We start from the raw sequence: 13,989 nt of genomic DNA, 5'->3' as shown, positions 1-13,989 counted from the left end.
GCCTCTCACTGTTGTGGCCTCTCCCGTTGCGGAGCACAGGCTCCGGACGCGCAGGCTCAGCGGCCATGGCTCACGGGCCCAGCCGCTCCGCGGCATGTGGGATCCTCCCGGACCGGGGCACGAACCCGTGTCCCCTGCATCGGCAGGCGGACTCTCAACCACTGCGCCACCAGGGAAGCCCCGAGAGCTATATAGTTTTAAAAACACTTTTGGTGGTTTGGATAATACAAACTCCTAAACCATGAAGCTCAAAAAAAAAATTCTTAGCCGGTGGAACTGACAGAAGGTAACTGTAAAAGCAGTGGCAGGGTCAGATTTTTAAAGGTTGAACAACACTGCCTTACAGACACCTACGTACGCAGCCTGCCTGCCTGTGACCGGTATTTTCCATGCACCTGAAAATACTATTTGTATTTTAGTCTTGAAGAGAAAGTCCCCGTGTTCACTTCCAGCTGGTATCATTCAATATTTTAAAGAGTTGGAGGGTGAGGGAATCGTGAGAAAGGAAAGCAATTTATAAGACCAAAAAGAGATGAATCGCCCCTATTCTAGGAGACTCTTAGAGATTCCGAATAATTATTTAAGTTCTTTTTCTGACTATTACCATTTTTGCAAAGCCTTTTCACAATAAAGCCTGCCCTGTGTACTCCTCCCCTTGGCTCTACCTTGGCCCCATCCCAGGCCGGGGTGCCGTCCGCACCCCACGGGCCCCTCACTGCAGGGGAGGAGCCTCCAGCCACAGGACTTTTTAAAAAGAAAAACAGTATGTAGTCTTCTGCTAACTAGAACTTTTCAATAACTTTCCACGGCTCTTAGGATTGAGGTTAAAATTGAACATGACCTACTCACCAGGCCCCGTTACACCCAAAGCCACAGTTCCCCTCCCCAAGATGGCTGTTTCGCACGCACAGGCGCCTTCAGATCCCCGAGTGCGCCTGGAACCCTGCCTGCCGCACCCAGGCTCTGACTTGCCTCTAAGATCCAGCCTGTCCCTCACTCATCTGCCCCGCACTCCATGGTCCAGGCCAGGCCCCTGACACTCACAGCCCCGGGCCTCCCTGGGAGCACGTCCCACATTACAGTGATGTGACTGTATGTGTATCCCCCTCTATAGCCTGAGGACTGCGGTGGCAAAGACCAAGTCTGTCTTGTTCTGTGTATCCCCAGAATGTGGCACAGAGCAGGTATTTGATACACATTTGTTAACAGAAAAGTCAGAAACCCCGAGGGAAACTGCATACTCCCAAGCAGACCAAATAACAGTGTCATCAAGACCCCTGTAAAGTCAGTGAATTTGTTTTTGCATGTTAAAAAGTATCCCTAGGGCTTCCCTGATGGCACAGTGGTTAAGAATCCACCTGACAGTGCAGGGGACACAGGTTCGAGCCCTGGTCCAGGAAGATCCCACATGCCGCGGAGCAACTAAGCCCGTGCACCACGACTACTGAGCCTGAGCTCTAGAGCCCGCGAGTCACAACTAGTGAGCCTGCGTGCCGCAACTACTGAAGCCCGCGCACCTAGAGCCCGGCTCCGCACAACAAGAGAAGCCACCGTGATGAGAAGCCCGCACACTGCAACAAAGAGTAGCCCCCGCTCGCTGCAACTAGAGAAAGCCCACACGCAGGAACAAAGACCCAACGCAGCCAAAAATAAATAAATAAATAAATTTTTTTTTTTTTTTTTAAAGTATCCCTAAAAAAAGTGCTTCTTGTCCAAATAACTTTGGGAAAATAAAGATGAACAAGGTGTTCTGGGTGCGGCTTCTAAGTCAGGTGCTGTTATACGTCTCTAATACAGACATCAGTAGGAGATTTCCCTTATGTGTCCGGTGGCAAAGCCCCTTTCCACGAAGCCCTGCCCACTGGTCCCCACAAGGCAGGAGCCTACACAGGAGCTCGTATGCAAGAGCGATCGCCCTGCAGACAAACCCCTGTCCAGAAAAACCTCTCATCAGCCCCCTTCTGAAAAGAGGCTGTATTTGGAAGACGTCGCCATCATGTGACCCATTTGCTATGACCGAAGAGCCAACTAGCTCACTCCCCTTCTTGTTCCTGTCCTGACTCCCTCCCCTACAGCCACAGCAGTCCTGTCACAGAGACAGGGGAGGATGAACACAAACCCACATCCTCGCACTAGCAGCGGCCCAGGGCCCCTGAGGGACTGAACTACAGGACACCTGAAACAGGATTTGGGACCTAATCCCAGTTTTGCCACCTCACAATTTTAAATAATATTAAAGCATAGGTTTTCTCCCTCAATTTGACTCACATATGAAAATACTGGGAAAACTCGAGATCTTACCTGACTATATCGTACCCCTAGTATAAAACGATCTGTATAAACAAATATACAAACAATTCCCTAAATATTCTTAAGTAAAACTAAGACTTAATAGTTAAAATTCTGTTAGTCAAATGATAAAACAGGCATCAGCCAAACACCAAGTGATGCATTCCCCAAAATAGTTTCCAAGCCTCTGCTAGACTCAACCATGAGGCTGTTTTAAGTATTTTTTACTTAGTGCTGCTTTTGTTTTCGGGGGAAAAACACCCAAGAAAATCAGAACCATCTTATTTTCACTTTACCACGAATTACAACCTGATATTCAACTCAGTACCTTCCAATTAAGGGGAAAAAGTGGGAAAGGAGTGTGCATGCATCCTCCTTGAAGCTCACTCCGTGCCACAGAGGGAGCGCAGGGCCAGGGCAGCCATGAGCCTGAGGTCCTCCCACAGCTGCCGTGCGCCTGACGCCCCCTCAGCCTCTTGGACTTCAGAGGGAATCGGGAAATGTTTGACGGTACACAGAGAATTTCTAAGAAACTATGTACAGGCACAATTAGTTCATCTGAACACACAGCCAGTTTTGGCTTATTTAAATGAGAAGTGTAAGAGTGCAAATCTGCTCTAAATGGAGGCAGATTTAACTGTAAAGCTTCTTACACTTAGAATAAAGACGTTCTGAGGGGGGTGGGTGGGAGGAGGGGGGACTTGGAGAAAGGTGGTCAAAAGATACAAACTTCCAGTTACAAGATAACTAAGTCCTAGGGATGTAACGTACAGTACAGTGTGATGACTACCGCTAACACTGCTGTGTTATGTTACACACATGAAAGCTGTTAAGACAGTAAATCCTAAGAGTTCTCATCACAAGGAAAAAACAATTTTTCTTCTTTTTTTTGCTTTTTCTTTTTATTGTATCTATATGAGATAATGGATGGTAACTAAGAAAAAAAATGTCCTTATCATTTGCCAAGCCTCCTGATGACACCAAGAGAACTGTCAAAGAATCAGAGATGAATGGGAGAGGATGTGAACAGACATTTCTCCAAAGAAAATACACAAATGGCCAATAAGCACATGAAAAGATGCTCTACCCTCATTAGTCACCAGGAAAATGTAAGTCAAAACCACAATGAGATACCACTTCACACCCACTAGGATGGCAACAATAAAAAAGACGAACAATAACAAGTGTTGGCAAGGATGGGGATAAAATGGAACCCTCATACACTGCGGGTGGGAATGTAGAACGGTGCCACCGCTTTGGAAAACAGTCTAGCCGTTCCTCAAAAAGCTAAACAGTTATCATTTGGCTCAGCAACTCCATTCCTAGGTATATACCCAAGAGCAGTAAAAACGTGAGTCCGTGCAAAAACATAGGCCTGAATTTTCACAAGAGCATTATTCACAACAACAACAACACCCAACCCAAATGTCCATCAACAGATTGAAGGATAAGCAAAATGTGGTATATCCACACAATGAAATATCAGTCACAAAAAGGAATAAAGTTCTTACACATGCTACAACATGGATGAATCTTTAAAACATGCTAAGGTGAAAGAAGCTGGTCGCAAAAGAAAACATGTTGAATGATTCTATTTATATACAGTGTCTAGAACAGGCAAATCCATAGGCAGGGGAGATGTGAGTATGGGGTGACTGCACAAGGGGTTTCCTTTTGGGGCGATGAGGATGTTCCAGATTTAGACAGTGGTAATGAACACCCAACTTGGTGAATCTACTAAAACCTCTGAACTGTACACTTTAAAAGGATGAATTTTATAGTATGTGAATTAGAACTCAATTTTAAAAAAGAATCAGAGGCGGAGCCTTTGTCACTCTTTCCCTCTTGGAGACAATGTATATTAAGGAAGACTGACTAAATGAGAAAAAAATTTTGAAAAATAAAACCATGCAGCAAAAATAGAAATGAAGTTTTCCCTCTCCTGAGAACAAAGAAAAATAAAGGGAACAGTGAACAGGCTAGAGAAGAAACATAACCTGGCCTGAAAGAGTTACATCAATCCTAGTTTTATTTTAACTGTGACTAATCTGTAGTGTCTGTAGTTAGATCTGTCCTTCACAAAGCTAACCTGTCACCCCTCATCCTGTGTAACTGACATTCTGCACCTGGTATTTGCTCCCCCTGTAATCTCTTGTAGCAAATCACCCCTTGTAGCCCTTTGCACTTCAGAAAGGAGGTCACAGACCGATAACCCAGAGACTAACGGACCCAATTACCTGGTGGCCTGACTCCAGTGGGGACTGTTTTGAAATAATGCAAGAAGAAGAATGCAAGACCTTCACCATTTTGATCCTTACCACTCACTTCGGACTGCGAACTCCCCTGTAAGAATCCCTGTAACTCCCCAGGAAGCGGGGACACAGTTCTTGAGGCGCTAGCCTACTGTGTCTTCCCTTTGCCTGGCAAAGAAAATAAAGAGCCTACTTCTTATCTTCCAAATCTCTGTCTCTGTATTTGTATTCGGCATCGGTGCACAGGGAGCCAAGATTTGGCAAGAGCTTCACTCACGGGTTACTAGCAAATATTTAAAGCAGCTTATTCCTCCTTCAATGGGTGCCAGGCATCATCAAAGCCGGCTAAAGAGATGACTGTTATAAGTCAGTTTAGAATAACCTACTACTGACAGAAACTATCTACCCTGGACAAGCTGATCTTACTGCCATGAACATATCAGAACTCACCAGTTCTTGATCTCCTTTAAGTCCATGTGAGCCTGAACGATTCCATTATACCACAGGAGGCCACGCCTTGTGCTTTAGAAGGCCCTATTCAGGTGGTCCAGCCACCCAGAAACCACACGGCAGCTCCTCACCAACAGTATCAAGCCTGGGGTCACTGAGGCCCTGTCTCCCTCAGGACACCAGAAACACGCCAGCTCTGCCGAGGCCAAGCAGTGTGCTTGCGGCCCAGGACGCGTCCTGGCTGCAGGAAAAATGCCTGAAGAGAACACAGCTCCTCGACAGGGGAAAAGCCTGGGAAGGCAGCTCTGAGGTCACACACACAACACTACTGGAGGCCTATTTTGCTTCTGTAAATTAAAAAAGAACATTAAAAAGCAACTTACCTTCTTTAATGTAAATGTCAATTGTTTGCTGCCAACCGTGGTGTCCGATACACTCAATGTCCCACTTTTCGCTTCGAGTTTCAACCGGTCTTCAAGGGTTTTACTGCAGGAAATTTAAGAGAATGACATATTAATTAGCATTTTGTTTTGATTTACCATTTGAAACAAGTTTTAGTTAGAATTGATCACACGAAGAATGATCTCTCACAAATTTGGTAAAGACAGAAAATGGCATTCGTTTAACACAATCAATGGAGAGAATTGTGGGCACTCAAACCGTCATTATTCAGACTCAGCAGATCCCTAGTAGAAACAATGGCTGCCCCAAACACCCACTAATTTAATATGTTAAGTGGGGGTTCCACATATTTCAATGGTTGCTACTTATCTTACTAAATCACATTTCTGAAGCCAAAATGCAAAGGAGCAATATTTCTGAAGCCTGTAATTTACTGTAATGGTCAGCGGCACTTACGCTGCTAAAGCATTTTATACGTACTCCACGCATGAGTTAGGTATGTGAGCATCTCAGCGACTCATTCACCTTCTACAAAGGACTGAACACAAAGGAAGCTCTCCAGGTCGAGCCACAGAGAAGTGCTATGAGAATTCTGATTTGTCCTTCACTCGGTCTTAGCTCATGGACCACACTCATCACCCACAGTGTGACCAGCTTGAAACACGAATACTCGTCTGATCACACAGAGAGAACAAGAGCAGCTACGCTGAGGGTAAATTCTATGTGATCCAGCCCTATTCACTGCTACTTCTCCAGGTGTCTTCCTTTCAAGTTCTTACCTGAATTCCCCTTTCTGACACAATTTGCCCAAATTTCAATTTCATTTCATTTCTTGATCATGTTTCTAAGGTCTCTTTTTATAATCTTTGTCACTGTTATGGTTTGCTGTGCCCGGCAACTGACTGCCAGCTACAACAATCAAGACGTTAAATTTGAATTTTGCACCAGTTATATAACACTTCATTGCATGTTCTTATAATAATGTATTATTATAAAATCAGCTGGTTTGTTAAGCTGGTTTAGAGGGAAAAAACAGAATTAAGCCTAAAGACGGACATTTTGAGTAAGTTTTAAAGTTAGCTCTAGCCCTTCTAGAAAAGGCTAACAGCAACACCCTCATATCTCTGGGATGAAACTAGGAGGGGAGAAGAGAGGGAACACAAAACAAGAATATGGTTTTCTCTTCCATTCGGTTCCTTCCTCAAAAAGAAGTAAATATACTTCCCTTTCCAATCCTCCTTGCACCAACTTAAAACTGTGCACCCTTTTTAAAAGTTAATATGAAAAAACTTGGTTGAAATTAAAAGGGGGTGTGTGCACTGTGTGAAAGGGTCTTCTTTGTCCTGAAATATGATCTTCGTAACTAATTACTGAGTAGAACACAGCTCCTAAATGATCCATTAGACAAAGTGATGCTCCTTTGAAATTCTGAAGCCAATGTTTGACGCTTACACCTTTGAAAGCCCTACCTCCCTCTAGTTCATGAGTACTAGTTAGTACTAAACATACCTTCTTTACATGATTTGAGACGTAAACGTGGTTAGCATAAAAGTGGCACTGTTTTCTAAGCAATAATGTTATTAAGAAGCACTTTCAAAGTATTTTCATCTTCAAGGTTCTTAACAGACTAACTAATTAGTCCTTTCAACATCCCCTGAGACAGAAGCGTTTATCCTCTATAGATGGCACAAACGGAGGCACCATGTTCTCTGACTTGCCCCAGGCCACAGAAGGATTCAAGCCTAAAACCAGGATTCCACCTGAAGAATTCCTGGTTTCCAGGCGTGTGTCAGACCATGCCTGATTTATGAAGGTCTGTTCAGGAAATGTGTCCACTAAGTATTCTAAATGACAAGCTTCCACATGACAAACTGAATGAGACATTAAGGTTTGGTTTCGCCTTTTTTTCACTTGAGCAGGACTCAAAGGTGACGTGTAAACTGACTCCGGCGCGCCTGTGACTCATGTCAGCTCTGCAAATTCCTCCAACCCTTCATTGCACTTTTGTTCTTTCCTTTCAGAGCTACACATGCTGAGATTTTAAAGGTAACAGGAATTCTGAATAAGTATGGAGCCACTGAGACAAGGTGGTACACAGAGAACACTAATTTGGGAAGAAAAAGACTTTTCAAGTAAACCGTGGGAAATGACTACTCTCCGCAGGGTGCCCTACTTCCTGCGCGTAGGGCAGAGAAGCTCTGCTCTCCTCTCCGTGTACCTGGCCGGGCACCTGCAGAAACCTGCTCTGCCTCGGCTGCTTGGAGAGACCTGAGCTTCAGGAGGAGCCGTGGCACAGGATCAGACGCAGGGGCCGAGGGCAGAGGCTCCTGCAGTAAAGCAGGTCCCGCTTCCCTCCCTTTAAGGGCGGCGCGCGGAAAACGGCTGTCCCGAAGCCTGAATTCCCGAAGTGTGAATTCGCTCAGAGGGGATTGAAGACGCAGTCAGGCCCCTGAAAACTGTCTACCGTAACCTTAGAGGAAAAAGCAGACCCCCGCCCCCGCCCCCGCCCCTCCTGCTCCCCTTCGCCCAGCGCTGGCCGGCCCTCCGTCCTGCTCCTCCTCCTGTCTAGGCTTCGGGTTGCGGGCCTCTGGTTGCTTTGTAACTGACGGTGAAGTTAAGAGGTTTAGGGAGAAAGTACCCCCCTGCCAGTCACAAGACGATCAAAACTCCCCCACATCTGGGGGGCTGCTGAGAAGGCAGACATGGGCTGCAGAAGGTGGAAAGTGACAGGAATGACTCAGTCTGGGATGGGTATGGGGGGAAGAACCTGAACGATCAGTGCGGCTGCATTAAAAGAATGAAGAAAAACGGGCATAAACTACGAGCGGAAAAAAATCAAATTAGATATTTATTAGATGCCCCAGGACAGCTGAATGATTTACTTCTTTGAGGCTTTAAAACACACACACACACACACACACACACACACACACACACACACATATCTATTTCCTTAATTAAAACTAATTAAAAATAATGCTCCTTCACAGAGTTTTTAAATCTCTCTGTGAGGAAAGGGAGGTAGGGGAGTGGAAGACATACCTAAAGGCACCTGCTTTAGTACAGTGTTGATAAGAGCGAAATGAGCTTAACAGAAAGGAATCACCCCACACAGTCTACATCAAAGGGAGTAAGAAGGGAGTGGAGAAACAGAAGTATTTAACATTTAAGTGCTTCATTTTAAATATATAACTTTGACAAATATTTACATACACTGTCAAGGTTACTGGAAACTGTCTCAGGGCTTTCAGTTTGCATTTGTGGCTTCAAAGCCTCTATCTCAGCAGATATAAGTTCAAGCAACCACGAAATCGGTTATCTCAACTTGCAGCTCAGTTAAAATTTTAGAAGATCCCTATTATCCACTGTTGTTGCAAGTGTGGGGAAACAGGCACCCTGGCAAGAGGGCAAAGGGCCCAAAGCCCTTCTGGAGGCCGATCTGGCCAAATTGATCGCACACCTCTTTTGGTCCAGCAAATTCCATCACTAGGTAAGGCAGTCTAAAGAAATTCTTGTGCATGTGTATATATTTATAACTGTGAAAAAGGAAGAGAAAAACAAGAAACAACCTAAACATCCAAAATTAGATAGCATGGCCCATCCGTCTTATGAAATTTTTTTTTTTTTTGCGGTACGCGGGCCTCTCACTGTTGTGGCCTCTCCCGTTGCGGAGCACAGGCTCTGGACGCGCAGGCTCAGCGGCCACGGCTCACGGGCCTAGCCGCTCCGTGGCATGTGGGATCTTCCCAGACCGGGGCACGAACCCGCGTCCCCTGCATCGGCAGGCGGACTCTCAACCACTGCGCCACCAGGGAAGCCCTTTATGAAATATTTATGCAGCCATAAGGCAGACCTCCATGTATTTACCATGAAAAAATTTCAAAACTTATCGTTCAGTGAAAAGAGCACGTGAAACAGCAACAAGGTTAGTGTGATCCTTTCATGTCAAAGGCAGAAAAGCTAGAACTGTACACGTGAGTGTGTGCATATACGGGAGTGACTGAAACCTAAGAAGGTGCCCAGAGGAGGACCTCAGGAAGGGAGTGTGGGTAAGAAGAGACTTTCACCTTTCATCCTATGTTCCTAAGTATTACAATGATAATATGCTCGTGTATTACTGGAGCACATATTACTGGAGTAATAAAAGATTCTCTTTTTTTTAAAGTGAAAGTTTGGAATTAAACTGCTTTCAAAATTAGATTTAAAAAATGTTTACATTAAAAACGAGACTGCATTCTTTTAGTTCTTATCCACAGTCAGTGAAGAAAATTAGCTGAAGAGTAAAAACTGAAGAGTATCTAATTTAAAGTGGACAGGGCTGCAGGCATGACGAGCGGCTCACCAAGAGCTACTAAAGCAGCTGGTGAAGAAGATGAGGTCGTCAAAGGCAAAAAATGTCTTAAAAAATCTGTGAATTTCCAGGACCTACCAGAGGGTAGGTGCTTCAAAGAATGCTTTCATGACTTGGGCTGAAAGGGCCACTTAGCATGTAGTATTTATCACCCAAGAAGAGGAGCTATGCTCAACTACTGAAATTTAGAAAGTTATCCCAAGGACTCTTTCTCTGGGGTTTACCAACAGACACCTCCAATATTTACAACATGCGCCGCAGACCGAGGCTGCCCCAGGTAACTGAAGAGGCTGATGTGCCCAGATTCCTGACGGCGGCCAGCCGGCGTGAACTCCCAATCTTTCTACCTAGAAACTCAATCATCTCCACCCATCCTGACTTCTCTCCCTTGTCTCTGAAGATGTACTGGTGCTCCTGACCCCATTCACTCCGGACTGCTCACCTATTTCAGCTCTGCCAATTCAGTCCAGTCTCATTTCTTCACTCTCCCCTTCCTCTCTGCGTACTGATCAGTCACATCTCTCAAGCCTAAAAACCCTTTCCTATCAAGTTACTGGCTCTGAATACCTTCCTTTCACTGCCAATGTCTTGAGAGAACCATCTATGCTAACTGTTCACAATATTCTTTTATCTCCCATTCATTCATCAATCCTGAGAAATTCATCGCAATAAGACACTCTTCCTACGGCCTTTTTCCAACCTCCATTCGGGGGGCCTCCCGTGCTCCGCCTGACATTTGAGCCACGCCCCTCTCGGTGAAAGTCTCTCCATGCTTGGCTCTTTCGTTTTCCTCCCGCCTCTTGGGCAGCTCCTTAGTAATGTTTACTGCCCGTATTCTCCTTTACCAGTCCTCTAAATCAGAATTCTCAGCCCCAGCCTAGGGATATATTCCCGACACCTCTAAAATCATATGTGTTACTTTGCATGCACTTGTATGTTGTCAGAGAGGTGTACGGTTTTCATCATAGACACAAGAATAATACTTCTTGTTCCCAAGGGCTCCACTCTTAGCCCTCATCTCCCTCTACATAATGGTGGGAAGTCTTTTTTATAGCACAGTTTCAGTCCCACAATGAAGCTGGTATCTCTTATACCAATGTCTCTGGCCCACCTCCTACATTTCCATTTGTCAGCTGGACATTACCAAGAAGACATTTGGGTCTTGCAGACTTAATGTGTTGAACACCCAGCTCAATACTTTAGCCTTAAATTTGTTTTTCATTCTGTATCCCTTATCTCGGTGGCAACACTGCTAGACATTTCAACGTCTCCTGTGACATTAAATTAGTGAGCAAACAGTGCTGTAGTGTGTGTCTTATTCTCAGACGTGCTTATGAATACTCAGGCTCCTCTCCACCGCACGCTTCAGGCTTTCGTCACTTCCCGCTGGGACTGCTGTGCAGGGTGTGAGCTGACCTCACAGGCCCAGTTTCTCCCTGCATTTTCTCTCTAAAACTGCGGAATTTCATAACAGTCTCTGGGAAATAGGGACTCTTTCGCTTATGTTTTTATTTTTATTTTCTACAACAAGCATGTACTGCTTTTACCGTGTAAGTATTTCCATCGTTGGGAGGAGGGGCTGAGCAGATCTGATCACGTTCATCTTAGCCCAAACCCTTCCCTGGCCCGCCAGGACCTGGGTCGGGGCCTAACACGCCTCTCTGGCTCATCAGCTGTGCCCCTGCCACTCACTCTGCGCTCTCGCTGCACAACGAGAGCGCTTCCCTCACTTCCACACAGCAGTCCTCTCTCCACGCCGCTCCCTCGGCCTAGAATGCCAGCTTTCCCACCCAGCTTTCTGAGCTCATCTTTTTCTTTCAACAGACCAGTTTTAATATGACCTCTAATAAAGACGCCCTCCAATCTCTAAAAACTGACCCTCTGTCTTCCTTGTAGACATTCCCCAGGCCTCTGAACAGCTCACAGTGTCAGCGAGAATGGGAATATGCAACGGGCACGTGAGCTCTGCTTTTCCTTTCCATCCCCCGGGCCTAGAACAGCACTTTGCTCACATGAGGCACCCGATGAATAACTGACTGATGAATGGGTGGGTGGAGAGGCTGACAGGTGGATGAACAGACACACAAACAAAGCGCAGCATACTGGAAGGCATATGAAAAGGTGCTGACAGACATGTGCGTTTATCTAAAGCCTTGTTACTACGTCAAGCAAAGGACTCACTGAAGCACCCGGTCAGGATTCACTCTTCACTCTTCCCTTTACAGAAATGGTTTTAAGGTTGGGCAAGTCCAAGTGAACTTTTAAACATAATACACTTGCTTCTGATGTTGTGTTTTGTTGGTCGCCTTGTGGTAACTCACAGAATAAACATAAGGAATCACTATAGCTGTCTGAAGGATAAATGGTTCAATGCTTCATTAAATAACATTAAAATATTACAAGTTCAGAATTTGCCAGAATAATCCAGTCAAGACCAGAGTTCAATAAGCAGTATGTACCAAAATGCCAGCAAACTGCAGGCTATTCACACCAAAGGGTCATTACTTTAAGCAAGTGGATTTGGCTTTTAAGCTTGTGTAAGTATTATCACTCATATAGCTCCTCTTCTCAAAAAAATTGTTTAACTTACTGACGTTTAACTTAGTAAGAATGTTTAACTGCAGTGCATTAACTTAGCTATTATTTATCATTAAATACTAAATTTTCCTCCCTTTTGTTTTTTACGTTAATATCCTACTACAAGCCACAGGCAAAGCAAGAATGTCAGTGAGTTTAGTCACGTCTCCTACCCCCAAATTGTGGCTCCCTGTTACCATGGTTACCCTGAAAACAACTGCTCCCAGATTTTCCTGGGTTTCAGGTAAATGAGTTCTTTTTCAGCAGATCTTGAAAGGGTAACTTCCAGAGTTGCCTGACATGTAGTCAAGGCATAGAAGATTCACACTCTCACAAGGATTTATCAAGTGCCTACTTGGGTCTAGGTACTGATCCAGGAGCTAGGGGTAAATAATGCAAGATAAAAACAGCAGATAATCTAAAAAGAAATTCACTCCATGGAATCAGAATACTGAAAACAAGCAGTCTTCCCTCTGCTTCTGAGTAGGACTCCAAATAAAAATCTAAGAATGACAGCTACATAAAAATCGAGGCTGCGGGCTTCCCTGGTGGCGCAGTGGTTGAGAGTCTGCCTGCCAATGCAGGGGACACTGGTTCGTGCCGCGGTCCAGGAGGATCCCACATGCCGCGGAGCGGCTGGGCCCGTGAGCCGTGGCCACTGAGCCTGCGCGTCCGGAGCCTGTGCTCCGCAACGGGAGAGGCCACAACAGTGAGAGGCCCGCGTACCGCAAAAAAAAAAAAAAAAAAAAAAAAAGCGAGGCTGCACGTATTGCTGATGGAATGGAAAATGAAGAAGCCTCTTTGGAAAACAGTGCGGCAGTTTCTCAGAAGGTTAGACATAACGTTACCATGGGACCAACAATCCCACTCCTAGGTACACAGCCAGGAGAAATGAAAACATATATCCATGCAAACACATACACAAATGTTCATAGAACCATTATTTGTGATAGGCAAAAACTGGAAACAACATAAATATCCTTCAACTGATAAATGGATAAATAAAATGTGGTATATCCATATCCTGGAATATTATTCAGCAATAAAAACTAATAAAGTACTGACACGTACCACAACATGGATGAACATGTAAAACATTATGCCAAGTAAAAGCAGTTGGACAAAACACCACATACTATATGATTCCATTTGTATGAAATGTCAGGGACTTCCCTGGTGGTCCAGTGGTTAAGAATCTGCCTTCCAATGCAGGGGACGTGGGTTTGATCCCTGGTCGGGGAACTAAGATCCCACATGCCACGGGGCAACTAAGCCTGTGTGCTGCAACTACTGAGCCCCCGTGCTCTGGAGCCCATGTACCTCGACTGGAGAGAAGCCCACGTGCCCCAACTAAGACCAGACGCAGCCAAATAATAAATAAACATTAAGGGAAAAAAGAAATGTCAGAATAGGCAAATCTATAGAGGTAGAGAATAGATTAGTGGATGTCCGGGGATGGGATGGGGTAAATGGGGGTGAATACCAACGGGGTAAGGAATTTTGTTTGGGGGCAATGAAAATGTTTTAAAACTGACTGCGGTGGTGGTTGCAGAACCCTGTGAATAGGCTAAAAACCAACGACTTACACACTTTATGTACGTGACCTGTATGTTATACAAACTATATTTCAAGAAAGTTGTTATGAAAAAACAAAAGTGAGGTTGGTAG

The 13,989-nt window shown here is 45.0% G+C and overlaps 1 protein-coding gene across 3 annotated transcripts in view; it reads right to left on the bottom strand.

Annotated features, from left to right (window-relative positions):
- NOL10 (nucleolar protein 10) overlaps positions 1-13,989 on the bottom strand; it is a 90,840-nt gene that overhangs the window by 1,155 nt on the left and 75,696 nt on the right. For all 3 annotated transcript variants that reach the window (XM_007456920.1, XM_007456921.1, XM_007456922.1), the window contains one exon: positions 5,375-5,477. In XM_007456920.1, coding sequence (XP_007456982.1) covers positions 5,375-5,477 — 103 coding nt within the window. The remainder of the gene's footprint in view (positions 1-5,374; positions 5,478-13,989) is intronic.

Source organism: Lipotes vexillifer, unplaced genomic scaffold (assembly GCF_000442215.2).
Source record: "Lipotes vexillifer unplaced genomic scaffold, Lipotes_vexillifer_v1.1 scaffold390, whole genome shotgun sequence".
In the NCBI taxonomy this organism is placed as follows: Eukaryota; Metazoa; Chordata; class Mammalia; order Artiodactyla; family Lipotidae; genus Lipotes; species Lipotes vexillifer.
This window is presented reverse-complemented; position numbering and strand designations above follow the sequence as displayed.